At 35.5% G+C, this 27,291-nt stretch overlaps 3 protein-coding genes across 3 annotated transcripts; 1 reads left to right on the top strand and 2 right to left on the bottom strand.

The window, feature by feature from the left end:
- Nucleotides 1–5,805: 5,805 nt before the first annotated feature.
- Nucleotides 5,806–19,087, top strand: LOC140777571 (uncharacterized). Its single transcript, XM_073121776.1, has 10 exons — nt 5,806–5,948; nt 6,826–7,033; nt 7,234–7,301; nt 8,014–8,064; nt 11,359–11,476; nt 14,210–14,256; nt 14,361–14,387; nt 15,715–15,790; nt 18,288–18,424; nt 18,555–19,087. Exons 1-10 carry the CDS (start codon nt 5,901–5,903, stop codon nt 18,651–18,653), a joined length of 879 nt encoding a protein of 292 aa, XP_072977877.1. The 5' UTR covers nt 5,806–5,900; the 3' UTR covers nt 18,654–19,087.
- A 146-nt stretch (nt 19,088–19,233) lies between these two features.
- LOC140777570 (pathogenesis-related thaumatin-like protein 3.5) lies at nt 19,234–21,055 on the bottom strand. The gene is made up of 3 exons (XM_073121775.1): nt 19,961–21,055; nt 19,583–19,838; nt 19,234–19,475 (listed from the first exon to the last, which is right to left on the bottom strand). The coding sequence occupies exons 1-3, from the start codon at nt 20,736–20,738 to the stop codon at nt 19,334–19,336; spliced, it is 1,176 nt and encodes a 391-aa protein (XP_072977876.1). The 5' UTR covers nt 20,739–21,055; the 3' UTR covers nt 19,234–19,333.
- Nucleotides 21,056–21,201: 146 nt separating this feature from the next.
- On the bottom strand, nt 21,202–26,845 carry LOC140777572 (small ribosomal subunit protein bS16m/bS16c). The gene is made up of 3 exons (XM_073121777.1): nt 26,653–26,845; nt 26,421–26,466; nt 21,202–21,858 (listed from the first exon to the last, which is right to left on the bottom strand). The coding sequence occupies exons 1-3, from the start codon at nt 26,783–26,785 to the stop codon at nt 21,639–21,641; spliced, it is 399 nt and encodes a 132-aa protein (XP_072977878.1). The 5' UTR covers nt 26,786–26,845; the 3' UTR covers nt 21,202–21,638.
- Nucleotides 26,846–27,291: the final 446 nt, after the last annotated feature.

A 27,291-nucleotide genomic window follows, 5' to 3' on the forward strand; every position in this document is an offset into this window, starting at 1 on the left:
AGGCAACGGAGCTCAGTCTAGAGAAAGTGGAGGGTCAGGCACGAGGGACAAATAGTCACAGAAGTGTTGGTGAGCTAGTCCGGTCAGACATAGGAACAAGCCACATGGGAACCTGAGGTAACATTGATGGACCATTATCGTGGATTTGTACTTTGAGGACAAAGTGAGCGGAAGTATGGTGAAGTGATGTGATTTGGACCATATTGAGTCATCTCGTGCATGGATACGATTTATGGACTCTTTTCATAATTTGGTTTCTTAGTTTTTTAAAAAAAATAAGAATTATGGCTGCCACGTTCAAATGCACAGAGGTCACGTTTAAACATCTGCATACGCTTGCACATACAAAGAACTTAAATTGTTCGTTCAAACGTGCGAAAGCCGCATTCGAACACCTGCATATGTCCGCACATACAGAAAACACGAATTGTGTGTTTGATCGCGCATGACGAGAATGCACTATTTCTAGGTTTATCATTTATTAGTTTTGCTTATTAAGTTAGCCTCTTAATATATGGAAAGCAACCTATTGGGAATAATAAATGAATATTGTGTTTTCCTTCATTCTTCCTCTATTCTAAATCTTCTCTTTCCTCGCTCAAACCCTAGCCACGTGCCATCTCAACATCGGTTACACCTAAAAATTTACGAAGGGCATAAATATAAAAAATGTAGGTCAGGAAGATACAAAACAATTCCATCTAGTTTCATAATTTTCTGACTACGAGAGAATATTTTTTCCGACTGTGAGGACTGCTTCCCTACATCTGATCTTGATCGGGTAGCTGAGGCCCGATCCATAGTAGAGTTCCGATCCATTAGAATTTAGAAGTTGAAGAAACAAGGCAATCTTTTTATGCTCTCATCAATTCTTCTTCCATATTCATGTTTCAAGACTTTCTTAGCTTAGCTAGGTAGCAAAATGATAATAAATGAATGACCATATTCAAGTATCCAATGTAATGCAGTAGTAGAGTATATAGCAAGCATGAGAAATCAACTTTTTACAGCACTCTCTATTTGACTATTTGTCAATAGTAAATGCTACCAAACATGTAACTGAAGCATCCAGTAACATAATGCCTGCAAATATTAGTACATTTGTTGCATTTCTTTCAATTATTGGATGAGATATATCATACCAAATTATCCCCTCTCATAGCCTATTGTACCAAAAAGGGGGTCTGAGTGCAACTAGATAGGACATACCCATGGAATTTTTGGTGACATGGGAAAACCCAGCTTCAAAAATTATTTTCTTGTATTGTCTTTAATCTCTCTTGGCATAGACAAATCCTTCATGAATTGTGAAAACAATTGACTCTTCTTAGAAGCGTCAACAAAGAGAAGTATATTTACTAGCATAATCAATGAATGCATCATTAATTGTCTCTCTGGATTGATGTCCATGTGATAACATATTTTAATTTGGTATTTTTATGTAAGAATATTGAGTTTTTTTTTAAAATATAGATATAAAATTTTTTCTATCACTTTTGATAATGCTCTGACCATTTTTTGATGTTGTGTGTTAGGTAGATCCCAAATTAAGACTTCTCTACTTCTACTAACTTCTGCAATCAATCTAAGGGTGATAAGATGAATAAGAGTTAGATCAATGAATCAAGGTTCTTTTTTTATTAATTATTTATCCTAATATCTTAGATATTTACACATTGTATTCTATTGACAATTTTGTTTACTTTCACTTAAAATTGTAGAGTAAATAGTGTTGATAAATTGCATTTAAGAAAGCAGCTCAGAGTGGACTAATTTTATATCCATGTGTTATATGCATCAATTGTTTTTGGAGGAGTGGAGATGAAGTTAAAGATCATTTAATATCTTATGGATTTTTAAATGGTTACACAAGTTGAATATTTTATGAAGAAATAAATATGACATCAATATACAATGAAGTAGATGCACATTATAAATACAATGGTGTATGAAGCATTGACAAGTATTTTCTTTTCCTTTATTTTGGCTCATAGGATGAAAAGTTGTAATCTCATTACAAATCTAAAGAGGCCCAACATAGAAAAATCTATTTCCTGGATATGTCCTCTTTCATAGTTAATTCCTGTGATTATCTTTCTTAGAATTAATATTCTTCTACTTATTACATCCTTGATGTATTTTGAAGTTATTTTTGAATTTGGTGTCATCATAAGTTCATTTGTTTGATAGAGAAGATCTTTAGAATTAAATTGTAACTATATCTTTTTTTTCTCTGACATAGATTTAAAGACTAAAAGTTGGCAAGATTGGATGACTACCTAGGCTTATAATATTAATAATTATAATTACAAAGGATAGACCAAGCATGAGAGAAAATATCAAAAGCTTTTTTTTTGTCATGATTTTGTCTATCCGCAAATTATAATTATTTTTATGGAACTAACTTGGATACATGCTATATTCTCCTCCATATATGGATGATTTATGGATAACTATAACTTACATGTTACAAACTTTTATTATTAATCATGCAATTAAATTTCTATTTGTATAATTGTAGAGGTATTATTATTTGTTTGATATATGTATTGAGCTTTCTGGGTATATTTAACTATGAACAGATACATTATAAAGTTCATTACTATTTGCAAATTATTAGATTATGAAAACCATGAAATATTATAAATGAAAATGCTCATTCCTTGGCATTTATAGGTGCTAGGAAAGATTTCATAGTTGCAATATTAATATATGCCGCTAATATAATAGTTTTCAATATTTATTAATGCTATGAAAAGTATAGAAATATCATTTAGCGGTATTTATAAGTGTTAGGAAAAATTTTATAATCCCTAGCATTAATAATTGCCGTAATACCACTATTTTCAATGGTATTTCTTAATGCCACTAAAAGTTAATAACTACCAATATCATTACTAAATGTCGCTGATCTTTTTGCAACAAACACATAAGCAGCTATTCTAGCAAAATGCCAGGCAAAGTTTGGTAGCAATTAACGACCTATTTAGCGGCATTTATTAATGTCATGAATGATTTGTTTTGTTGTAGTGACTATTAGGTACGCACTTGACTTATTAGGTGTGCACCTAACTCTAAATTATATACAGACTTACATGTAAAATTTGTATCGAAATACATACCTAGCTTGTCGAAGCTGAATTTTTTATTTTGACTTGATTTTAATTCCATTCTTCAATCTTCTTTGCACAAGTATTATTTCACAAGTCATTGTACATTATATTCTAAAGTGTTTTGTATCTACAAATTGCTATTGTATAAATTTGCACTTACAATCTCATTCAAAAATTTTCAAAGACAGCCCTTCAAAGCTTTCCAAAGACTATCCTTCAATTTGCTATCCAAAGACATCATTTAGCTTTTAAAAGATGGATTCAAATCTTTACATAAACACATTAGAGTGAACAAGATGAATTTTTTAGTAATGTCCCATTTCTACAAAAGAAAAAAGATCGCCAACAATCGAAATCAACATAGAAATCAATATTACCCTACTACCTTAATTTATCATAGCACACTTCCAACTAGCAAGCATAGAGGTTATTCTGTGACACAAAGCACACTAACTAAGATTTCAAAGGTGATACAATATATTTTAAATTTTAAAACAAGAGACATCAATAAAAATTTCCAACCACCCTTCAAAGCAACACTAGAAGAGGACCAATTAGGGATAGAAAAGCTCAACTTGCCCATATTCACTCTTTGATATGTTATAAGTATGAAACACAATTCATGCCTTATAGTAGGATTTAATTCCCTTTGTTAAATCCAAAGTGTCATCACCAAATAACTTATGAGATGATAGGAAATATATTTTTTTATCGGTCATGATCTCATTCATCAATCAAGATAAAAATTTGGGAGTTAGAATAAAAAGATAGGTGATAATGGCCACCCTACTTAATCCCAGATTACTTTTAATTAATCTAGAAGTAGAACCATTAATAATAAAAGAAAAGGAAGGATTTGAAATTCTTTTTTTCTCAAAACCTCATATACAAATATTGCCATAAGAACAATTTTATTCTATTTTTTTTTTACTATTTCATAATATTATGAATCGTATGTTTATTTTAATCATTGGACAATACTTTTTTTTTTCATAAAAGTAAAAAATATATTGCACTTTGTATGATGTTGTACTACTCAATTTCACAAAACCTTATAATATTTTCAAGTTATAATTATTATTTTTTATCATGTCTAATCAAACTGGAGGTTTTAGAGGTCGAATTTAAATATTCTCATTAGAAACAAAGTTGTAGAGAGTCGAATAAGTTTTTTAACACATCTAAAATAATACTGGTCGAATTTAAATGACAGAGATAGAATAAATATATCAAATATATATAATTATATTATATTTTTACTATTTAAAATTCTATTAGTTATATTTTAGATGTGTTTAAAAACCTATTTAATTCTCTACAACTTTTTTTATAAGAATCTTTAAATTTTGACATCTAGTATTATTAAATATAATAAAAAAATAACGATTGTATGTTAGTCAATGCCACATGAATGTTATGTGCTTAAGTTAAAATATAGATAGGTTTTATGAAATTGAGGCATTGGGGGTAAAATGGGGCTAGCCCTAGCTCTCTGCTAGGATTCGGTCGTTGCCTTCTTCCTCTCGAGAGAGGGGTTTTTCAGTCGGCCTTCACTCCCCTCCCCTCCTCTAGCCGGGTGCTAGGGGAGGGGAGGGGCTTTTCTTCTTCTTTTTCTTCTTCTTCCCATAGGGTTTTCCCCTTCTCTTCTCCCCTTCCTCACTAGTCTTGAGGTTTGTCAGTCCTTGTGCAGTCGAGTGCGTGGGTTGTGGAGACAAGCCGCCTATAGGCTAAGCATCGTCACTGGTTTCTCTTTTGACTCTAACCCTCTTTCGTCTCCAGCTCTATTGGAACGTTATTTCGTCATTTCTTTGCCTCTGTCTTTATTGGCACTTTCCTCTACCTTTTCTCCACCTCCTTCGTCAAAATCCTTCTTCTTTCTCTTAGTGGCAAAGCCTCCAACTCGGCTGCCCCTCTCTAGTCATCATCTTTTGCAACAGTTGGGGCCCATGTTCACTCATTCTAGCTCTACTTCCTTCTACCTTGCTTTTTACCACTGCCTCTGACCCTAGTGCCATGGTGATCATTGGCCTCTCTGATATGTCGAAAATCTTGGCAACATCCTCCTTCCATCATTGCTATCCTCCTTAGCTGCTCGCCCACCCCTTGTTAGGTCCATAGTGTTGCAACTGTTACCTAGTAGAGAAGCAACCGTGGCTGCCTGTTGGTTGCCCCTTCGCCTAGTAGTGGTCCACCTACTGCTATAGCTAGCTGTTGTGGAGATGCTGACTTGGGGTTCTCAGTTCAATGCCCCAACATGAATTAGTGGCTTGTTTCACCGATGTCATCAAGTTGGTCGATCTCTATACGCGTTGGGTCTATTTTGGACTGGATGAGCTATAGGACGTCGACCTTTTATTGAGAAGCGCTCTAAGTCCAAACCTCTTGCAACTGTTCTTATATGTAATGCGGCATTTGATAGCCAAGAGGGAGGCTTGTTCTAGGGTCGATATCCCATTCCCTCCAAAAATTTTATTTGCATGAGTACTTGTATTGTTACAAGCTGATACTATGAGTTTTATATTGGACAGCCTATCTTTCAGCTAAGAGTGGGCTTATTTTAAGATTTTATCCTACCTTCCTTTTACATTTGTGTATCAAGCTATAACTATTACTTTGAGCTTAATGAAATATCCGTCTACATGGACTTAAAAACGTTGGGGGTAAAATGCATGCGGATCCGGGTATCGAAATCAATTGATCCGTCTTGAATCCCTAAATCCAAACGAGAGCGGCAAAACCCTGTCCTCCCTCTTTTTCCTCTCTTCTTCGATCAAGAACTAGGGAGCCATGAGCAACTCCCGCGAAGAATCTCCTGATTGGCTGCGAGCATTCGAGGTTTATTCTGGGATCTTGTTCATACTTCTAATCGTTCACATTGATTCCTTCTTCTTCGTGCTTCTGGATTTCTTTTCCCCTTTTCAAGAGTTCTGTGTTTTTGATATTTAACTAATTAGATTTACCTTTTCATTTAGAATCATGGATTTTTGTACTGGGTTTGTCACTTTACCCTGGGGTGCTCCATGTTTTGGGTCTCTGGTACTAAAAGATTTCTCTATTTGCTAACTTCGATTACTGTCATCTAAGTTTTACTGGTTATATTGTCTGTACATATTTAAAACTCTTAGAATTTCTCTGTTTCTATAGCTTCCTTCAGCTTTTGTGAGGACTGCTGAAATCCTTTCTGAACTCCTAGAAAGCATTTTGGTTGGGCCCTTCTTCTGTTTCTCTCCAATTTGGATATATTCATATGATAGTTTGGACACCACACCACGCGTTTATGGGAATCTTCTATTATTGACATTCAATTTTTTTTTTTCATATTAAGAGTTCATATCTTTCAAGGATTAAATCAACCTTTCATTTCCAGGAAGTTAATCTAATGATCTTTTGCAAAGTCTGGAATCTGACTTGGAAACCATTTAAATTTTGTGTACATGTGATTGATTTTCGTTGATCACTTGTTCCTTCTCATGCTATCGAGAAATATATTTGCTCATTCTCTGAGAGTTTCTTGGCTTATTCTCCAATTGTGAACAAAATAAGCATGCTACTGATCCATTATTCTTCTCTTTATGCTTCACAAGGTGTTGTAGTTTGCAACCAATAGCTAGAGTCCCAACGAAGTTTTATGATGGCATAATATTTAACTCTAGGAATATCGTTGAGGAACTCTAACCTCGTTCTGCTTACATCGGTCTATTCTCTTCTACAGGCTCCAAGTAGGGATGTTGTTACATTATCTTCCGGTTCTGATTCTTCCCCTGAAAATAGTCCTTCAAGGTCTGCTCTTACCCCTCAGGAAGGACTTGATAAATATCAGAAGAACAACTCCGTTCTTACAGATAGCGGAGAAGATAGTCCAACAATTAAATCTAAGAAGCCAAAGACTGCCAAAACTGAAACTTGCCAAATTGCAGAAGGTAAAGTTCATTGAATCAAAGCACCTTTCTTTATTGGAAATACAGGATTCTTTAGTTATCACAAATTTCTGTAGTTACGTCATCTCAACAATGTCCTTGAGCTGAATGCAGTATAGTTGACTGCAGCTCCTGTCTTCATCTTTGTTGTTACATGACTGTATGTCTGCTAACATTTTTTTTTTTTACATGGTCTAATGAAGATACCTTGGAAGCACAAGAGGAAGCACCTGATGAGCAAGATAGAGAAGATAAACCTGCTGGACCTTCTGTATGCTGGATATGCTATTCATTTTAAGCAAATTTCTTTATAAATTCAGAGCCTATTGACATCTGATGTTCTTTATATTTAATTATTTCGGTGTGTAGTGTGTCTCATCAGCCTGGTGGAAGATCCCACCCTTTTATCCCAAAAGGGCAAATTACTAATTTGACCCTCTCTAAAAGCCAAATTACCGATTTGTAATGTACATTTGTAATGACCGTAATATATCAGAATAAATTACTGAATTATAATGTGATTATAATATAATATATTAGAATATGTTTGTAGTGAACATGCTATGATATGGGATGTGAATTTGTGATAACTATATTATATTATTACATAAGTTATGATTAATAAAATTAAATTATTTTTTAGCTATATATTCTAAAAATAATACCCTTATCTCAAAAATCACAATCAAATACCATTTTATCTCATATTTTTATTCTACACTTATCCTATTTTTTCTAACCAAATGCCAAAAAATAAATTGGGATAAAAACTCTTTTATCAGTGGATATCTCAGAATAAGTCCTCATTTTATCTCAATCCCAAAATGTCCTTATACTGTTATCAAGTGAGCCATAACACATTGGATGATCAACAATCTGGAACAATCTCTTACTTTCTCCATCCTTTATTACAAGTTCTCATTGTTTTAGTATTTGTTTTATGTGCTACTTTTTAAAGAATTGAATCTTCTTGTATATTTCAGGTTTCTCAACGGTTGCCCTTGGTCTTTCCTGACAAAGTTCATCGTTCAAAGGTATTAGCCTCTCCTATTTATTGTTATCAGTAGTGGTGGTATCTTGTTTGGCCTACTTAGGAAGTAAAATGATAATTATCTACACTGGAGTTTTTCCTTTTAATTAGAGTATCTACAAATGAAAATGACTAACTATGTTTGCTGATTGCTAAGACTGACTTTTGATCAAAATTGAGTATGCATATTTTTGTGATATGATACTTTTCAAATTCAACTACCACTACAAGAGCTCTTTTCTTTTCTCTTTTGCATAAAGAAGTGGGATTGGGCCAATCATGTAATCTATGTCTACACTAATCCATATTAAGATTTAGTTAAATTTGTACCATATAGAATATTCTAAATTTTCTCGCTTTTTAGCTTCCGGATTGAATGTGGAAATGGGATACTCTATATCTTTTCTTGGTTGGGACTTTAGGGTTATACTAGATCTTTTCCCTTAAAAGCCTTAATGGAAGGAAAGGTGGGGGAAAGGAATTTTGGATTAAGAAGTCGATGTGCTAGTGCTTAATAACTAATCCAAATTGACACTTAGTGTTCGTGATCAAGTCCCAACACCAACACCAGCGATAGGGGTAGGCAACAATACCACCATAGCGGTTCTGGTTGCAGCACAAAATAGTGGCATAACAAACATTAGTACAAGAACATAAGTCACAAAAGTTTATTTGGCACAATAACTAGTGGCAAACATAGCATAAGCATAGGTTTTGTGGGTACTAGGCAAGAGGCAAGAGGCAAGATCTCGTAGAGCCTCATCATGCCCAGTTGGGGGAATGGAAAATAGAGACTTTGAAAGTAGCTTCTTTAGCTTCATGCACACAAACTTCATTTAGACATCACTACCAGGGCTATCAAAACAAGCGAGCAGCTCAAGCTCGGCTTGGTCTTAGGTCAGCTATGGATCAACTCGTGTATAAATGAGCTGAGCCTAAACAAAATTGTTGGATAGAAATAAATTTGAGCTGAGCCTGAGCACAAGACGGCTCGCTCAGGCTCAGCTCCAAAAGCTCAAAATTGTATATATATTATATAAATTTATATTATATAAAAATTATAGTAGTTGGATTTTAATTTAATAGCTATCATTTCAGTCAGCTTTATTTTAATACTTTGCCCTTATTTATTTCTTTTTATCCCATCTTCTTCCCTCTCATCTATCATTTTGCCAACCACTCAAATTTTGTTATGTATTGTATGTTATACTTTCTTCTTTTCCCTATGACCTATCACATCTCTCATTCCATTCATTTAATCAATTATTCTAACTCACATTTTTTTTCTTAGTTTATTTGTCCTTTTCTTTCTCCTTATGACAAACCTGTCCTATTCTCCTTCCCTATCTCATTTCTACTCTTCTTCAACCTAAATCCCAAAATACAACCCCACCATTGTAGCATCGACGCTGATCTTCTTCTCGATGTCGACGGCCATCGCAACCTTCCTCTTATCCATGTCACTATTCCCCCAACAACTCCTCTTTCTTCTCTCTCTCAGTTTCTTACCCTCTCATCTCTCCTCATTCTCCCACCTCTCTTCTCCCTCGCTCTGGAATAGGACGACACCGATGAGAGCGAATAAGCTGGCGCTAACCTCTCTCCTCTCCTTCCTCTTTCCTCTCTTCCTCCTCTTTTTTTGGTTCATTTCTAGCTCGAGCTCGGCTTGGGCTCGAGTTTATTCGGCTTGAGCTATCAAGTGAGCCAAGCCTAAACAGATGGTTTTGGCTCAAAATTAATTTCAAGCCCAGCTTGAGCAACTCCTAGCTCGCCCAAGCTCGACTAGGTTACACCCCCTAATCACTACCAAATCTATTACACACTTACATGGAAGGAATTCAATTAGGATGAATATAGTGGAGAGGGATTTCTCTATTTTTTCAGCAATGTTTTCTTTTTAACTCTGAAATCTTCCAAAAAGTAAGCATATGAACAGTGTTCCATGGCTTAAAATGTTACTCGAAAATGGAGTTCCTTGGGAACAAATTCTTGGGTTACCAACACGATTATGTATTAGAAATGAGAATGTTGAGATAAATATAATACATTTAAGAAGACCATAGGCTAGTTAAGTCTTGTTTGTAATATCACTTGAGGACAAATTCTTGGATAATAACATTGAGATAGTTTATGCATGTAAATTTCTCCCCGAAGGAGCGACTAATATATTATTTTTGTGGAAAAATTTCAAATAACACCTTGCATTTTCATCATCTTCTGATTAATATCCCATCTTTGAGGATTTTCTAACCAGATCCGTTCTTTTTTGTAATTTTCATATAACACTCTACTATTACTTTGACTAACTATCATTAATCCTAATTTATGGTTTATCTAACTCTACTGCCTAAATTATTAAAACAACCTTGAAAAATTTCTAACCTGGCCCACTTTCTTTAACCACATTTCCCTAGCCCACCTTGCCCCACTAAAATAAAAATTTCTTCCTAGATCTAATCACTCTATCATATCCCACTAAAAGGTAATTTAGGTGTTTTAGAAATTTTCTAGTATTCTAAAAAATAATCTTTGGTTGAAACCCTTCTATATGATATTTTTTAGTTCTAATTTACTTAGGGTATCATATGAAAATTATAGAAAAGAAAGGAGTCAGGTTACAAAACCTTCAAAGACGAGATGTTAAATGAAAAATGATAAAATGTATGGTGTTCTTTGAAAATATCCCTATTTACTACAAGATAATTTCAGGGCCTATTTATTTGTAAGGTTCTAATTGTAAGTTTGTTCCTTTACATTGATGTGTTAATGGAGCATGCATAAAGGTTTTAGCTTCAGATATATAGGTAGAATTCAACTTGTGCAAGAATTTTTTTTTATTATAATCCTACTTATTGAAGAAGATAATTTAATTATCAGAAGAATAATATGCAAGTGTGTTGCTTGTGTCTCCTAGAAAGCATGCACCTTTTATAAACAAGATTATGTTATAAAAGAGTGGATGTATTTTTGGTGAAATATTGAAAGTAGTTGTACAACTATTGTCCAATTGTCAATTATGCTACATGGATATATTATATTGTTAATTGTAAGTATACAACACATTAACTGGAAAGAGATTGATTTCCACAATCATTTGATGTTATTGTTGTTGTGAACAGTATATTTTTCTGTTACGATGAGATAAATCTATTGCACAAATTAGGGGTAAAATTGTGTGGTAATTTCTTTATATTTGGTTTATATCAGATTTTCTTCTTTAATATTCTATATATACTATTGGTCATGCTGTGTAAGTAATCATGAAATTTCACTCTTCCAAGAATTGCTTTACATTTAGGCACTTGTTGAATGTGATGGGGACTCTATAGACTTGAGTGGAGACATGGGTGCTGTTGGGAGAATCATTATTTCAAATGGTCATGCAGGGAATAATGAATTGCTATTAGACTTAAAAGGTACTTGTTATTTTGTTATATCTACAGTACTTAATTTTTCCAAATTTATTGAAATATATGATGCAGCCGTAAATTTTAGCATGTGGAGTTGTGTTACACTTGTCAACTTATTTGTTAATCTCCTCTCTTAAGTTGGCGTTTAAATGATTACTGTTTTTCTCTGTGTGGACTTTGGGGAGATTCTGACTACTATCTTTCAGACTAGCATGAAGACAAGATCTTTTCATTTAAGACCGACAATCAAATCTTTAGTGGTGTCATAGTTATGGAAATTCAAACTATTTGGGGTTTCTTACATGAAGTTGTTTCTTCTATTTAGCTCATTTGGCCCATGTATTTGATTAGGCTGACAGACTTTGTCCAGCTTCTGTCAAAGTCCTTGTTTTCTTTTACTGTTAGCTTGAATTGATTTACTCCTCATGCACTATGCCAAAGTTGAGGATTTTCTTTTCAGTCCTGGGGGAATGAATAATTTTGGAGGGAATATTGTTATGTATTTTGATGTATATTGTTAACAATGGATGTGTTTATATTTCAAAGGCCATGTTGGAGGTTTGGTATAATGTTTACTGCAATTTCCTCACAGTACTCGATGAGTGGCAGAGAAGTGGGCTAGTTTCCTGATTTAACTAGATCAAATCAGATGTCCTATTGTTTGACCTATTTGACCGCATAAGGTAAGTGCTTCATTTGGTTCATATGATTATTCTGATTGGCAATGAGAATCTGGTAGATCCCATGGTTCCTTATTTTGGAAACAAAAGCTCATACATGATTTTTCTGCCAGTTCAACAGAAGTTTACTGGCAATGTATGGAATTATCTACTTCTCACAATCATGTTAACTATGCAAATTGCTACATATTAAGCTAATTTTAAGTTGGCCTTTGGACCATACTTTATATCTATAATTATTACGAGCAAGGTTCCCAGTTTTGGCCAATCTCGATCCTACCTTATTGACTGGTTTCCATAGCATATTGGCAGGATTGGGGGATACTTGATCTGGACCAGGCTATTTCAGCTAAAATGAACCAAAACCGGGAGAGAGAAAATGAGAAAGAGAGAGAGAATGATAGTGGGAAAGAAAGGAATTTTTTATGTGTGAGAGGGGGGAGAGAGTGATTGGGAGATTGAGAAAAAGAGATAAGAGATTGAGAAAATAGCTAGTTTTAATCTTTATATGTAAGTAATTCATATTTTATATCTTTTTTAATTTTTTTTAAGATTTTTATGTATTTTAAATTAGTTTTTGAAATATAGGCCAATCTGGTCAATAATGTATCATTTTTTCATGCAGCTGATTCTGATCCTAATTTTGATACTGAGAGAACCTTTATTAAGGCGCTATTTGGTTACACTGTTACTAAAACAGCCAAACAAGTTTTCTCAGAAGCTGCAGCGAAATGATGTACACATATTTTCTAGATTGGGTAACAATAACAAATCATGTGTCAGCAATCTATTCCTATCATAAAATCAAAATGAGTGTTTTTGGATTAAAAAAACAATACATACGATTTAGGAAGGCATGACTAAATTAATCAGAATCAGAAAATTGATTATACTAATTGTGTTTTACAACTCTCCCTTAAAAGTTAAAAGTACTTTATGAACAAAGTGCTAAAACTTTGTTCAAACATGCCCCAACTACTCAACCTGACATCAATTCTGCTAACCCACCAGCCCTAGCAAGTTCCTTTATTGTCTTTTTGTTTGCTCAGAACTTGACACCATTGTCTAGAGGGCTCAATGCCAGGTTGAAACTGGTCATGGAAAATTGTCAATTCTTTTGGATCTTTCTCATATTAAGGTCTTGTTTTATCCAAGGATTTGAGTTTCGGCCGATCCCGATCCAGGCCGAAACCACTCGGTTTCGGCTTGGCCTGCTGCAGGTAGCTGTCTGCTGAGTGCTGACAGCTGCTGCTGACAACTGCTGCTGTCAGCAGCAGTAGAGAGAGAGGGAGAGAGAGAGTGAGGGAGAGAGAGGAAGGGAGAGAAAAGGAGAGAGAGAGGGAAAGAGTAAGAGAGAGAGTGAGAGAGAGTGAGAGAGAGAGAGGAAAGATTAAAAAAAATGGGGAATGAGAGAGAGAAAATGGAAGAGAGAGTGTGAGAGAGGGAAAGATTAAAAAAAAAAGGTGAGAAAGAAAGAGAGAAAAAGATAAAAAAAAGAATGTGGGAGAGAATGAATAGAAAAGAAGAGAAGGAGAAAAAGATATTTTTACTTTTTAGGCTTTATATGTGAATAATTATTATTTCTTATTTTCTTATAATTTTTTCTAAATTTTTAGAAATTTCTCTAACATTTTTAATAATATTTAGAATTTTATTTAATTAAAATAATCCGATCCGATACAGGCAGCCGATACGGCCGATACAGCCGATACGTATCGTTTTTTCGGACGGCCGATCCCGATCCCGATACCGATTTTTGGAACCTTGGTTTTATCTGATCCTATTTTGTTGGAAGTAGGCTTGGATGACGATTACACACTATTGATTCTAATACCCATAGTTTTTTTTTTCTTCTTTTCGTACTCTTCTTAGTAGTTCATAAATATACTGTCGGATTATCCAAAATCACCACAAAGTTGTTCTTTATGTGTGCCTTTCATTTCCTTTCATCTTAGCAATTACCAAATATTTTTTATTTTTTTAGATTTTCTCATTTCTTTTGCTGGTCTCATTGATGCTTTTGTTAATATTTCATGTTCTTTTGTGCTTGTTGTTACAGGAACTGTATATAAAACAACAATAGTTCCTTCAAGGACATTTTGCATTGTATGATACACATCCAATCTCAAGATTACATGCGTGTTGTCGCTTATTTCTTTACTTGATTCGTTGATCTTAAGCTGTCTGATCATTGCCCTTCTATTGTTCAGGTTAATGTTGGACAATCAGAAGCAAAGGTATGTCAGTTCTGCCTTACACTAAAGCATTTTAGTTTTCTGTATGTGTTTAGAATAAGAAGTAAAAGATGCTCTCTTAACAATTAGTCTAAATACAAATTAACGAGATACAATGTATTGTTATATATCAACATCTTTTCTTCTGTTTAATCTTAAATTCTTAATATGATCATTTAGCTATATCTTCACTGTTCCCATGTTTTTGCATCTTCTTTTGCCTGCTGATTTTTTAATCTGGTTGTTTCTCTCGACAATGTCATCAAAGTGAGTTATCTCATATCTATACCTTTTTTAAAGATGTTGGGAGAAGCTGACACAATATGCATGGGTCATCACTTGGTGCTCATGGTTGTGATTTTCTTCACAATAGGAGTTTACATTCCGCTATTGGTGCATAGAGTTTTAAGCAGCAAATTATGTCTTAAGACTAGGTCCAGTTATTTAATGTTGTTCCTACTTCATTGGATCTTTTACAGCTGAAAACTACAAAGGTGATTCTTTTAGAGCTAAAGACAGCGCAATTTAAAATTTTTGTTTTTCATGTAAGGAAGCATATCTTTAATTAAAACATGATGAATTAAAGAAACTCTGAACTTTTCTTTTAACTTCTAATAAATTAGGTCTTCATTTTTAATAATGCAGGGTGCTCTATACTGCATTCCAGTTAGTATCATTAGGCAACAAAAAAAGGGAAAAGTTGTATAAGAACTATTACTCTGTTGTGAGATTGTTAAATGACATGTACTTCTAGTTGGAACTTTCTATAGTTGAAAACTTATTCCTTTAAGTTGAAGAGAATTTTATTGGCAACATGGTTACATTTTGAATGTCATGCAGCTAGGTAACAGTGTCTAGAAAATGATTACAGCTGAGATGAAGAGTGCAAGAGATTGAGAATGGCAAAATGGACAGTGCATGGAGAGGTGAAGTTTCAACAAGATTTTATACAGAAGTAATTATCAAAGAGATGCAGATTGAACAAAGACGTGATCTTATAGAGAGCTTTTAGTGCAGTGGATTATGAATTGGACTTGATCTTAGATAAAGATAAAATCGTTGGCAGGGAAGATATGTTGAATCCAGTTTGAAACATTTGAAGTCTTTATGTTCATGAATTCTCCTGTTGTTTTGAAGATATAGCCCAGTATCCTCTAGTTAGCAGTTTACTAGTTTACCAGTTTACCATAAGATATGAATCTTATTTGGGTCTTAGTTACTTATTCCATTTTTGTTCAACAATTTGCAGTTATATATGCTCTATCTACATATATTCATATGGTTTTACACGATCCATTGTAGATATTAATTTGGAATTGTAACTACACAGATCGAGGCTATTATGAATGACTTTGTACAATTGGAGCCTCAGTCTAATGTATTTGAAGCTGAGACAATGATTGAAGGTGTGCTTTTTACTCCTTTACTTTCTTCTATCATGAACAATTTGGCGGCTGAATATTCTATGATGGAATAAATTTTCTTCCTTTTAAGAATTTATTGGTCTATGAATAGGTTTAGGAGAGAATTATATTGTTAGGTACTTACATTTTTACCGTTTACTAATTCCAAAGTCCTGTATGCATCTTTGTTTGCATAGATTATGAGTTTTGCCATTGTTCAAATAATTTTAAAGATGAGTTTTGCCATTGTTCAAATCAATTACTAAGAAGGAAGGCACTTAACCCCCACTTTGTTTCTCCTTCTCTCTCCGTGTGTGTGTGTATAGTTAGACTAGAAAATCAATGCTAGAGATTTATAGTTCTAATAATGTTTTAACACCTTTTTGGCAAGTGAATGCACCTCAAGATTCACATGATTTTATCCCAAGGTGAAATAAAGTGAGAATTCTTTTCTTTCTCTCCACCTTGGGATTAACTTTCACAATCCCAAGGTGCAATCAGTAGCTAATGCAATTTAACATAAAATTTTATGTCTGACTCATATTTGTTTTTAAACATTTTTGTTTATCCATGAATTCTGGAAATATTATGAGACGTGTCGAACTCGAAAGGTTTTACGTAATTGAAAAAGGAAGATCACTGGAAGTTAGTATTGAGTCCTGTTTTCTTTAATATTATGATATATTATCTTTTATTGATACTTGAATTTTGGAATAACTTATAAGGTGGGTTCACTTAAAACTGGTTCTATATTTTCCTTTCCATTCTCATAACAGGCAACTACTTTGATAAAAATAACCAACCTCATGAGAAATGTAGATAAGGAACCAAATATTTCGGCTGAAGAATCAGGGGCAGTAGCATGCAAGAGCTGCCAAAATATAAGTATATGAAAGTATTTTCGAGACTGGAAATTTTTCGTACTTTATATCATATCATTCTTTAATTAATGCAACTGCAGGAAGCTTGGAATGATTATTGATATCTTAATTATGTTAGCTACAGCTCATCTCTTACTCTTCATTTCTATCATAACAAGATGGACTTCTCCTAGGATTAGAATGGACCAATCAGTAAATCTTCATCCATTGAACGCAACCCCAATTTTCAAGTTTTTTTTTTTGTACTTTTAGGGGTGAAATTATTGAAGGGGTTAAAGAAGGGAGAAATAGGGGGAACTGTTGAAAGAAATGGAAAGTACAACATTTGCCACTTGAAAGTACACAAGACATGATTGAAGCTCCTAAAGGTTGAAATGAGTAGCTTTGGAATTTGAATGTTTTTAGACCCAAAAGCGGACAGATTCTATATTCAGATTAAGGAAATGCCCCTTATCTGCTTCATTATCGTCCTACTGTGTGCACATCATTATAGTTTCACTTTTAAAACTAATTTTATTTTCCATGAAATTATCTGCTAACTAACTTTGATATATCTGAATATTTTGATAATTTTGTTTCTTAGGGGTTTGATTGGTTTGAGGCTAAGTCCCGAACTTGATTAGTTAATTTTATTTTTTAGTCTTGATTTTTTAGAGAGCAAATTCCTTTGGTTAATTTTGGACCTTTCCACTTGAAACATGATAAAAGAACTGATGAACTCTAAATGTGCAGGCAAAACTGAAATTTGAAACTACACTTGGAACCTTGATTTCAGCCCTGTATTTGGCCCATCATTTTGTTCTTGTACAAATAACGAATAGCATACATTCTGGAACTTGAGAAATAATGCCTGTAATTACCCAAGTCCTGAGAATTAGTCTCCTTCATATGTATACCTTTCTCTATGGATGTTTGTAGGTTCTCTCATAGTGCTGTATATCTTCTGATCTTCTCTAGAGCTAAATGGAGAATCTATCACTGTCCAGTGCTAGACTTGGCTGTAGGTGAGTTGAGAGGTATGTGTTGGAATCTCATATATTTGTGCTAGAAGTAAATAAAGTATCAAAAATTAAAATTCTACATTAATATGCATTTGTTTCAACTTTCAAGTACTATTTGGCGGTCATGAGCTCCATAATCAAAATTCATTCCTGGTTGACTTGTGGTACCTATTTGGGTCATAACATTCTACCCTTTAAACATTTGCATTAGAAGGTTTCTTCAAGCTTAATGTTTATGTTTCAGTGGAAAGTAGGAAGATTCATAGCTAAACCTGAGGCCAAATCTTGCTCATTTGAAACAGGAGACTGTCGTTTCTATAGTTGGTTGAACTATAGAAGTAGTTTGAAGTATTTGCATATGCTTGAGTTGTAGAAGAATGTCCTGAAATACTTATGCTTGGAGATGGTCAATTTGTCAAGTGAAAAATTAAGACCAATTGACTAGTCTATATTTCATTTTCTTTCTTCATTTTTCTGATGCAGCTTACATACTCATTATAAGTCTTGATTAAATTTCTATCTGGAAAAACAACTATTTCATGTTAATCTGTTATTAAGATGTTAATAACACCTATTGTTATCATTGTTTGCCTAACTTCTGTAGCTGCAATTCAATAGGTACACTCAATGGATTTTCATTTGATTCAGAAGAGGAAGCAGATAAAGTGCCCAAGCCATCCTCTGTGAGTGACCAGAAGGATGAAAATGTGGATCAGGCAAATAAGAAAGGCAGTGGAAAAGTTAAAAAATTGCCGGTATGCTCTGAAGTGAAATGCCAAAGTGTATTAAATGGCTACAGAAGTGTTAAAACCTTTTTCAAAATTTCAGATCTAGCCCAAATATTAATACTCAGGTAGGTAACAAGGAATGCCATTTTGTATGCAGGGTGCAGTACATAAGAAGGCGAAAACTGCCGAAAGGCAGCCTAAAAAAGCGGTACGAAAACATCCAGTTTTAAAGAGGACGAAAAAGTCAAAGAAGTGACATAATTCCATGCTCCATTCATATCCTCCATCATCAAATTGTTTTACCTCTGAAGAGTAATAGGAAAGAATGCATCCAATATCAGCTGTAACTTTTATCCTGTGTAAGTTACACGGAGAGATTGGTATGTTTAATCAGAATCATTCTCTTTATGAATTTGAATTCTGGCTACATTTTGGTGTGAGATAAAAGGTAGAACAGTCACTCCCCAGCATAACCCATTCTCCATAGTCTACATCTTATAACCCATTTTGGTTTTCTTCCTTTGGCTATACATTGCCATCAGACAACCATTTCTAATCTTTGATAGTCTGTATCAGACCGTTAACAACTGGAAAATATCTATCCTACATAGTCTGATATATTCCAAGCTACACTTTTCTTGTATGTCAGATAACCACTGTTATGTAAGGTTATCAAAGAATTACACTAGACATTCGTACATTACAATAGGCACCACAAATTCCTGCGCTTGAATGTGTTGTTATCTGTTCTGCAAGCATAGGCTAGTGAGCCTTCCGATGATCTGGTTACACCTAGAATTTGCTATTTAGTATTATACGGCATTGTTTGTTCTTAAATTCTTCTGCATATGAGCTTGTATTTCTCTGGTCCATCAATCTCCTTTTGCCTTGCCCTCTAGTCTGGGTCACCTCTGGTAAGGCAATTACGTCCTAACCTTAGAAGAAGATGATGAACAGGAGAAGGAACCACGAGTGAAAGGCCCGGCCGCTAGCCGTCGAGGTCATCTTGCCTGGTTCGCCGCTGTTGCTATGCCCGTTGATTGGTTGGACAACTGAAGTACCATCTGATCTCTTCATCCTGTTGAGATAGGGCAAGAAACATACGAGTATGGTCGAGATCTCTCTCTACTTATTTTGTTTGAAAGAAGAATAAGAAGAAGAAGAAGAAGAAGAGAGGGATATTACCAGTTGGTGGTTGGGCAGAAGACAATGTTGTAGTCATTAGCCTTGCAGGTGAAGGTGCTTGTAGCATCATCAAATGCAAAGCTGTAGGCTCTTGGACAGGCGCTCTTGAAGATGGAAGAGTACAAGGATGGTTTGCATGTGTTGGGGTTTGCAAACTCCCCACTGCAGCAGTACTGGTCGAGCCCAAACACCTCGCATGCGCTCTTGCATGCGATCACTCCGTCGCCGCAGTCAACCTGGAGCTCTTTCGGGCAACCTGAGAGGAACAGTTCATAAACACAAACACAAACACACTGACGATAAGGATGTCAAGTAATTTCTCTCCCTACGAAACTTCTTTTGTTTGATTCTATTATATTAGCTCCTGATGTTAGTTACCGCGGTTCAGATCGGCCATGCACCCGGTAGCATTGCACTCTCCGTTTTGCAACCCTGGAATGGCGACAAGTGGCAGGTTGTACCCGTCGACGAGGCTCACGTCATAGAAGTCCTGGTCGGTGCCCTTACCGAGGGTGATCTCAAACAGGGTGGCCGGCGGGAGGGCACCGACGCCGTGGCATTCCATTCGTCCGCCGCAGTCCCCGGTTTGGCACATGCCTGCCTCATCGCCGTCGAATTCACACCCAGTGCGGGCCCAGATCCGGCCCGACCACCCGGGTGGGGCTGGAATCCGAACCGTCTGACCTGAGTCTAGCCTGAACCCAGTGGTTGGCAATTGAGGAGTCCCAGCTCCAGCCAAAGTTCCAGGCCATATTGTGTGAGGGCAGTTGTTGGATATGGTAAAGGTGCAGCAAATTGAAAGCTTGAACATATGAACAAACACTGAGACAAATAACAAGAGTTTACATGTAGTTTGTGCATCCATTGATGGATTTGAGATGGTGGTGGTGGTGGTGGTGGGACGAGAAGGAAAGGGGAAGGCATTGGGAGGAGTTAGAGGAAGTTTTAAAACGTTGGGGGGAGTAGAGAGGGTTAAGGAGAAGTGCTTGAAAGCTTTTCTCCTGAGGTTGCTTTGCGAAGCCCTTTGGCACATGGTGAGGGCTGTGGGTTTAGTATTTTGCATGCATTGGGTGGCCTCATTAGGAAGCAATACCTTTTGCAGTATTGGAAGGAATAAAAGGTAAAAAAATAAGATACAATTGTGTAATACCACCATCTCTTTATATCCTTGGTAAATCTATATGAATTCTACCTACCTATGATTTGTTACATCAGGAAAAAAAAAAACTAATGACAATGTACTTATATCTATTAAAATCTGATGTAACACCAGAGTTTGAGTTGGATCCATGAAAGATAGATTTGTTTAGAACTGCCCCCCTGAAAAGCTTCAAGCTTTTCTGTATAGCAACTGATGTGGTTCAGGCTTTAGAAAAGGTTTCAAGGAGGGGGGGTGGCAAGCTCAACTTTGATCAGTGAGGTTTAGAGGGAAAGCATCACATTCTTACCAAACAAATGTATGGTTAGACTGTTCCTTTTAGTGAGATTGTGATCATAAAAGGGATCGGAAAGTTGTCAATCAAATCGTGCAAGTTGTTGCAAGTTGTAACACTCCAATCTAATCAAATAAAGCAAAGCCTGTCACTCGAGAACAAGAAAAGTGAGGTACACATTATGCATAGCTTGGAAAGAAAATGATAACTTACTGTAATCTTACAGCATCATACTGCCCAAGAGGGAAAGTCCACTATTGCTTGGATAGTTAGGAAGAAAGGAATAATACTCAATTTGATGCATATGTCAGTTACAAGCTCCAAGCTGAGGAAATACCAAATGACAGTCCTTCAGAAAGATAAAAAACTTACCCTTCAAACTTTAAGCTTCATGCCCCATGAATTCTGTTCCTGATTTAGAGGTCAACATGCACATCTAATGAGCAACTAGCAAATTCAATCACAGAGGAACTAAGGCTTTAGGTAGATATCCTTTCTGGATTATCCTTTTATCCTATAACACAGGAACATGTATAATCCTTAAGGCACAGTCGCTGATTTGTCACCGAAGAAGGAAAAAAAAATGGATTTGTTTGTGCCCCCTTCATTGATCATGCTTGTCACTAGGCTGTTTCGCTGTCTTCTTCACCATCTATGGGTTCATCAGCAGCTTCAGGGCTTTTGGGAGTTAGGTAGCGGCCAGTCATTGGATGAACAGGACGGGTGTCACGAGGTCCACCTTTGTGGGTCATTGCAAGCATAGGTGGAGGTGGTAAAAGTCCAGCCCGGAAAAGAACACGTTGGACAGGATCTGATGGCTGCGCACCAACTGATAACCAATACCTGCACCAATAGCAGAATGAGTAACAGCAATAGAGTAAATAGCATTTTAGCACAAAATAACCACATTTATCCTACAGGAACTTGCAGTTCTAATAGGCATATGTTGTAAAACAAACAAAATCCAGAAAGGCTGGACGTATTGCGTGTTGCATAATAGCGAAAAATCATAATAGTTTTTCCTCAATAACATATTCACAAGCCTGCCTAGTTTTCCGATAGATGGGATTCTTCAATCACATTTCTTTCTAACCGCAACCTAAATCTTCTTCACTGCCTCTTAATCTAATCCTTAAATCTTATGTTTGAGATCCTTCATTTTCAGAACACTGAACCCATGATACACTATAGAAACAGCTTATATCTTATTTATACATATCTTTTCTATTTTGACCACTGGTCTAAACTCCGTCCGCACTACAAAATTATAGGCTTATGATGCACATTGCAAACAAACCTTCCAAAGTGCACAGTTATTAAAACAGCCCTTCTTTAAAAGATAGCAATCGGTATGAACAGAAAGTAACAAAGAATCCTAAAAGGAAAAAGGAGGAAATAAATAAAGTACCAGGTAGATTGATTGCTTATCATTTAAGCTTGATATCTTTGTAACATAGTATAATCTTGCAGGTAATTGCAGTACTTTTAACTAATCAAAAGAACACTCTGGGCCGTCTAAATGTTCAAACAGTTGAGTCCTATGTTGAGAAGTAAATAACAAATTTTCTTTGGAATGGTTGCACAGGATTCCTTGTGTAAAATTAACATAACCAGCCATGAGTCGCATGCATTACGACAATAACAAATTAACCAACTGACATTCATAAGAACAAAATTTATTTTTGATATGTATGCTCCTAATAACTTGTGACCTTCAGATGAGAATATAGATTCTGTATGATGCTGTAAAAACAGAGAAAGGTATAGATCCTAAGGAAATCTGATTCTATAGCATTTTTCACATGTCAAAGACACAATGAAAGCAACTGCAAAACTTCCTCAGAGCAGCAGCAGATCTGTTGGAGGAATCTGAAAGGAGAAATAGCACCCTCGGTTGAAAGGTGAAACATAAAAACTTTGGCAGGAAGATATGATGCAATTTGCCATGATTCTTAGATAAGCAATACCAGCATAAAAGCTAAAACAAAGGAAGAAGAGCATGCCATCATACTTAACAGAATGATAAATGAATGCACCTCCTTGTGCTTAGCTCATATTTGCAACTGGGAGAGCTCATCCGATCAGCGTTACAAAAATTTGTCATGGAAGCCCCCAGCAAATTTGACCTCCCACTGCCACGCTTTTACAGTAGCAGTATGGCAGGCTAAGACACGCCATACTCCCACTGTATGGCATGTCTTACTCCATAATGATAAATGAATGATAAATCCGACTCGGTGTGGCAAGTTAAAGGAAAGATTTATCTCCAAGTATCTATTGTTATCAACATTTTCCCTCTCCAAACATTTTGAAGTTTACACAGTACAATTTCAGGCTCCAAATAATCATTCCATCATCTGCAGCTACAATGGCAACCGCTCTCAGTCCTCGTCTGCCCCCTCATCTGCCCTGAAATGAATGCACCTCCTTAGGTTTAGCTCATATTTGGCACAAGCAAAGCTCATCAAGTAGCTAGATGACTAGCTTGTCTTCATATCAATGTAGTCCAACAAATTGAGTACATTGATTGTATACGGTAGTAATGCACATAGTACTTTATATGGCATCTAATCATTTCCAAGTATCTACTGTTTGAGACCCCTCTCTCTCTAGAACCAAGCTAAAGCAATAACACAATCTCAAGCTCAAAATAGTCATTCCACAACCAGCTAAGATGGGCATCAGCCTTTAATCCTTTTGTTTCCATCATCTGCCCGTAAGCCCATCTACAATTAGCATACTCTATATCCGATCTCATATTCAAATTGAGGCTTTGATTATGCCACCGGAATAATAGTCAAAGATCCAAGAATCCAATTATTGAAACAGTTTCTCAAATATTAATTGATGGTGACAGTGACATCAGTTTCCTTTTTAAGAGAATCATCATAGTAAAGCATAGCATTGTCTCTCTTCCTATTCTGGAGCCAACAAAATCATACAAGAGATATCTTGGTACGGGTACCCAATCCACCTGCCCTTAAGTAGTGCTTTTAAAGCTTCGTTGAATTCTCAACTGCAAGCAAGCTAACCCAGCTTATTATACTCAACTAGTTAAATGTTGAGTGATGACATACGATTTGCTGTTGAAAAATTCCTTCATCTTGCCTTTCTCAAATGCTAACCCGTATAAGTGTATGAAATTCGTTTGTAGTAGTTCAACATCCTAATATATGTTACTTGAGGAGAACATATATAATGGAATATAAGTTGTCCACTATCCAATCTCTATTTTGGGTCATGATAGTGCCATTTGCCCATTTCTTGAGAAGAACTACAAAGTTGTTTTGCTTAATTTTGCCATGATAATACAAACAACTTAACTCTACAATAAGCTTCTCATTCTATATCCAAGATGTTTTGCTGCACATACGCATTATCCTTCATCTTACATGTTTCATGTATGTGATCAGATATCCGAAGATTTTACATCACAATTTCTCTCATTAGTATGTCATCTTAAGTAGCTTGAGATTAAGGCAAAATTACCTTGCCACATTCTTGAGATTAAATTCTTCCATGTCAAACATCATATCCATGCCAAATGAATCAGTCTCCTGATCCAACAACCAAAATGATCTCCAAACAGACTTGCTCCTCTCCAAAATCATCACATGCAACAACCTTCATAGACACTCTCAAGAGGAAGCAGCTTTTAGTTGAGAAATAGCGCCTTTGTAATCCTTGGGAGACATGAATCAAGAACACCTTGACAAAGAGAACCATCAGCAATGGGTGCTGTGGTTGAACGAAGAAGAATGTCTTTAAACAAGAAGTGGATGCTTCTAAAGATTGCCATAAGGGTAACTAAAAGTGTTCTATATTCAGATGATCTAGATACCATATATGAGAGTGAAGAAAAATGATATGAAAAAGGCAGATGTCCAGCTAAGATTAACGTATTTGGAATATAGAATATGTCAGATACATGTACATGTTTGTGACAGATTAATTTTCAACCAGATAAATATTCTGATCCTAGTCATTATCTGGTTAACATACCTGACATAGACACAGACTCATAACAGATTGGCTAGCCTCGAGTCTTGCTTATAAATCACTCTAAAGATAGAAACTAAAATCTCCATTTTTCGAAGTGGTCAACTAAAATATAACAGAAATTTTGCATGTTCAACTATAATCAGTACTTACAAGCCTTTCTCTAAGAATATGATGCAAGTTAGGTAAGTGAAATCATTACCACTATCAGAACTGAGAATGCCATTCTTGCATAATTTTAACTTTGATATGTTCTGTTACTGCAAAAGATGCCCCTAACAAAGTATTCCAATCTGAATTTCTTTTCTAATGTATCCAACATGTTAAATCAATTTTCCAAATTTTGACACTTTCATCTTAGGATATCTTCCGTGAACATACAAAATTCTATTACAGTCACATTATGTAGAAAATGGACACTAGGTGTTCCAATCTACATGGTCATAGACTTCGTGATATTTATTTCACTGCCGGAGTTCCATCAGATAATCAGAAGCACTGTTTTCAGGATAAAGCAAACCTCACATTCTGTGTTTCATTTAGTTATGTCACCAGTAAGGAGGCATCTTCAAGTAAAGAGATCATTGCAAGAACCTTTATATTAGCTAACTTATGTAGGCAACCTTCTTTTTTAGGATTGCATATGCAAATTACAATAATTTGAGAAGATCTTGAGGATTGCTTGATCTTGGGAATATTTCCTGCTAAGCAGTGTGTCATGACCTAGGGCCAACCTCAAGGATATGTTTAAGATTATAGTTAGTGAACATCTTCAGCCACTTATTACCAGCAGTAACACTGAATTCCTCCCTGATAATGGGCACATAATTGATATGGAACCAAAAGGTAAATGTTCGGGTTCCAACTTCCAATGAACCTTAATGATTCACAAACTTTCTCGACCTCAATTATTAAGCTCATGGCATGTTGAAGATGAAGTTCAAAATGCAATTAGGAGTCCCACAAAAAGGTAATAAAAGAGCTGCACCAATTTTCTAAAGCAACCTACTTTAAACTCTTCTTAGTTCTCCAAATCATTACATCATTTGATTAGACTACATAATTAAGAAGAGAAAACTAGCTCACCTACCACCACAGTTGGCAAAAATCATTTTTTCTATTAACTTCTAAGAGCGATGAAACCTCACATATCTTCATGAGGAGGTAGCCCATATTTCACGTTAAATTTTTCTATTCACAATCAAGCGCCTATCAGCTGCAAAACAACTTGAAAAATGTTTATTCTAAACATTGTCATAATCAAAAGTTTAACAAACAGTGAGGAATAAATCTTGATATAAAATCTTTTTGTTCGACTTAAAAAGCATATGAACTAGACTATCAATTTCAGATAAACAACAACAAAACATCCCCCAAAACTTAAAGCTGTTCATTGCTTTACTTACTTGACTCGATCGAAATTTAGCCCCATTCTCTTACCACCATCTTTCCCTGTGAATTCAAAACAAAAAGGAAGAGTCACTAAGATTGTTAAACAGATAACCCAATCCAAAATAGCTATATACAATGCGAAAAGAGGAGATCGGCAATGTCCAAAATTGGATTCTTTTTTTTCTAATATATATATATATATAGAAAGACAGAGAGAGATAGAGAGAGACAGAGAGATCGCAGTACCAGGCAAGGGATTGTAGTAACCCAATACTTCGAGGTGCTTCCCGTCTCTCGGAGATCTGCTGTCGGCGGCTATTACTCGATAGAACGGCCGGTTCCGGCAGCCAAATCGGGATAAGCGAATCCTCACCGCCATCTCTCTCTCTCTCTCTATCGGTAACACCCGGTCAGGGACTCAGGGTTTAGAGAGGGTGAAGCGTCGGGTAGAGATCTATTCGGAGTTTTTATAAGCATCCGACCCTGGCCAGCCCGATATATTTCGGATTCGGGTGTGCATAAACGCTTATCCAGAAGCCCGAACAGTGTATGGATGGGCCTGACCCGACCTGGCCCATTTCATATCTTTGGATGGAGAGAGGAAAAAAAAGAGAACGAGGGAAAGGTAGACAAGTATCTAAAAATAATAAATAATAATAAGAGAAAAAGGGGTCTTTCTCATTTCTATCTCTGTCTCTCTCTCTTCCTCCTTTGTTATTTGATTTATTGATACAAACCACGTCTAAATTTAGCTTAAGTCCCTAGATTACAAAAAGTTACGGTTTATATAGTTCGAAGAGGATAAATATAAAATATTTTTATAACATCTTAAAAATATAAAACCATATGGATTAGATTGTTGATGTCACGATATATGTTTTTGGC

Source organism: Typha angustifolia, chromosome 15 (genome assembly GCF_048772165.1).
Source record: "Typha angustifolia cultivar Huaian chromosome 15, ASM4877216v1, whole genome shotgun sequence".
Classification (NCBI taxonomy): domain Eukaryota; kingdom Viridiplantae; phylum Streptophyta; class Magnoliopsida; order Poales; family Typhaceae; genus Typha; species Typha angustifolia.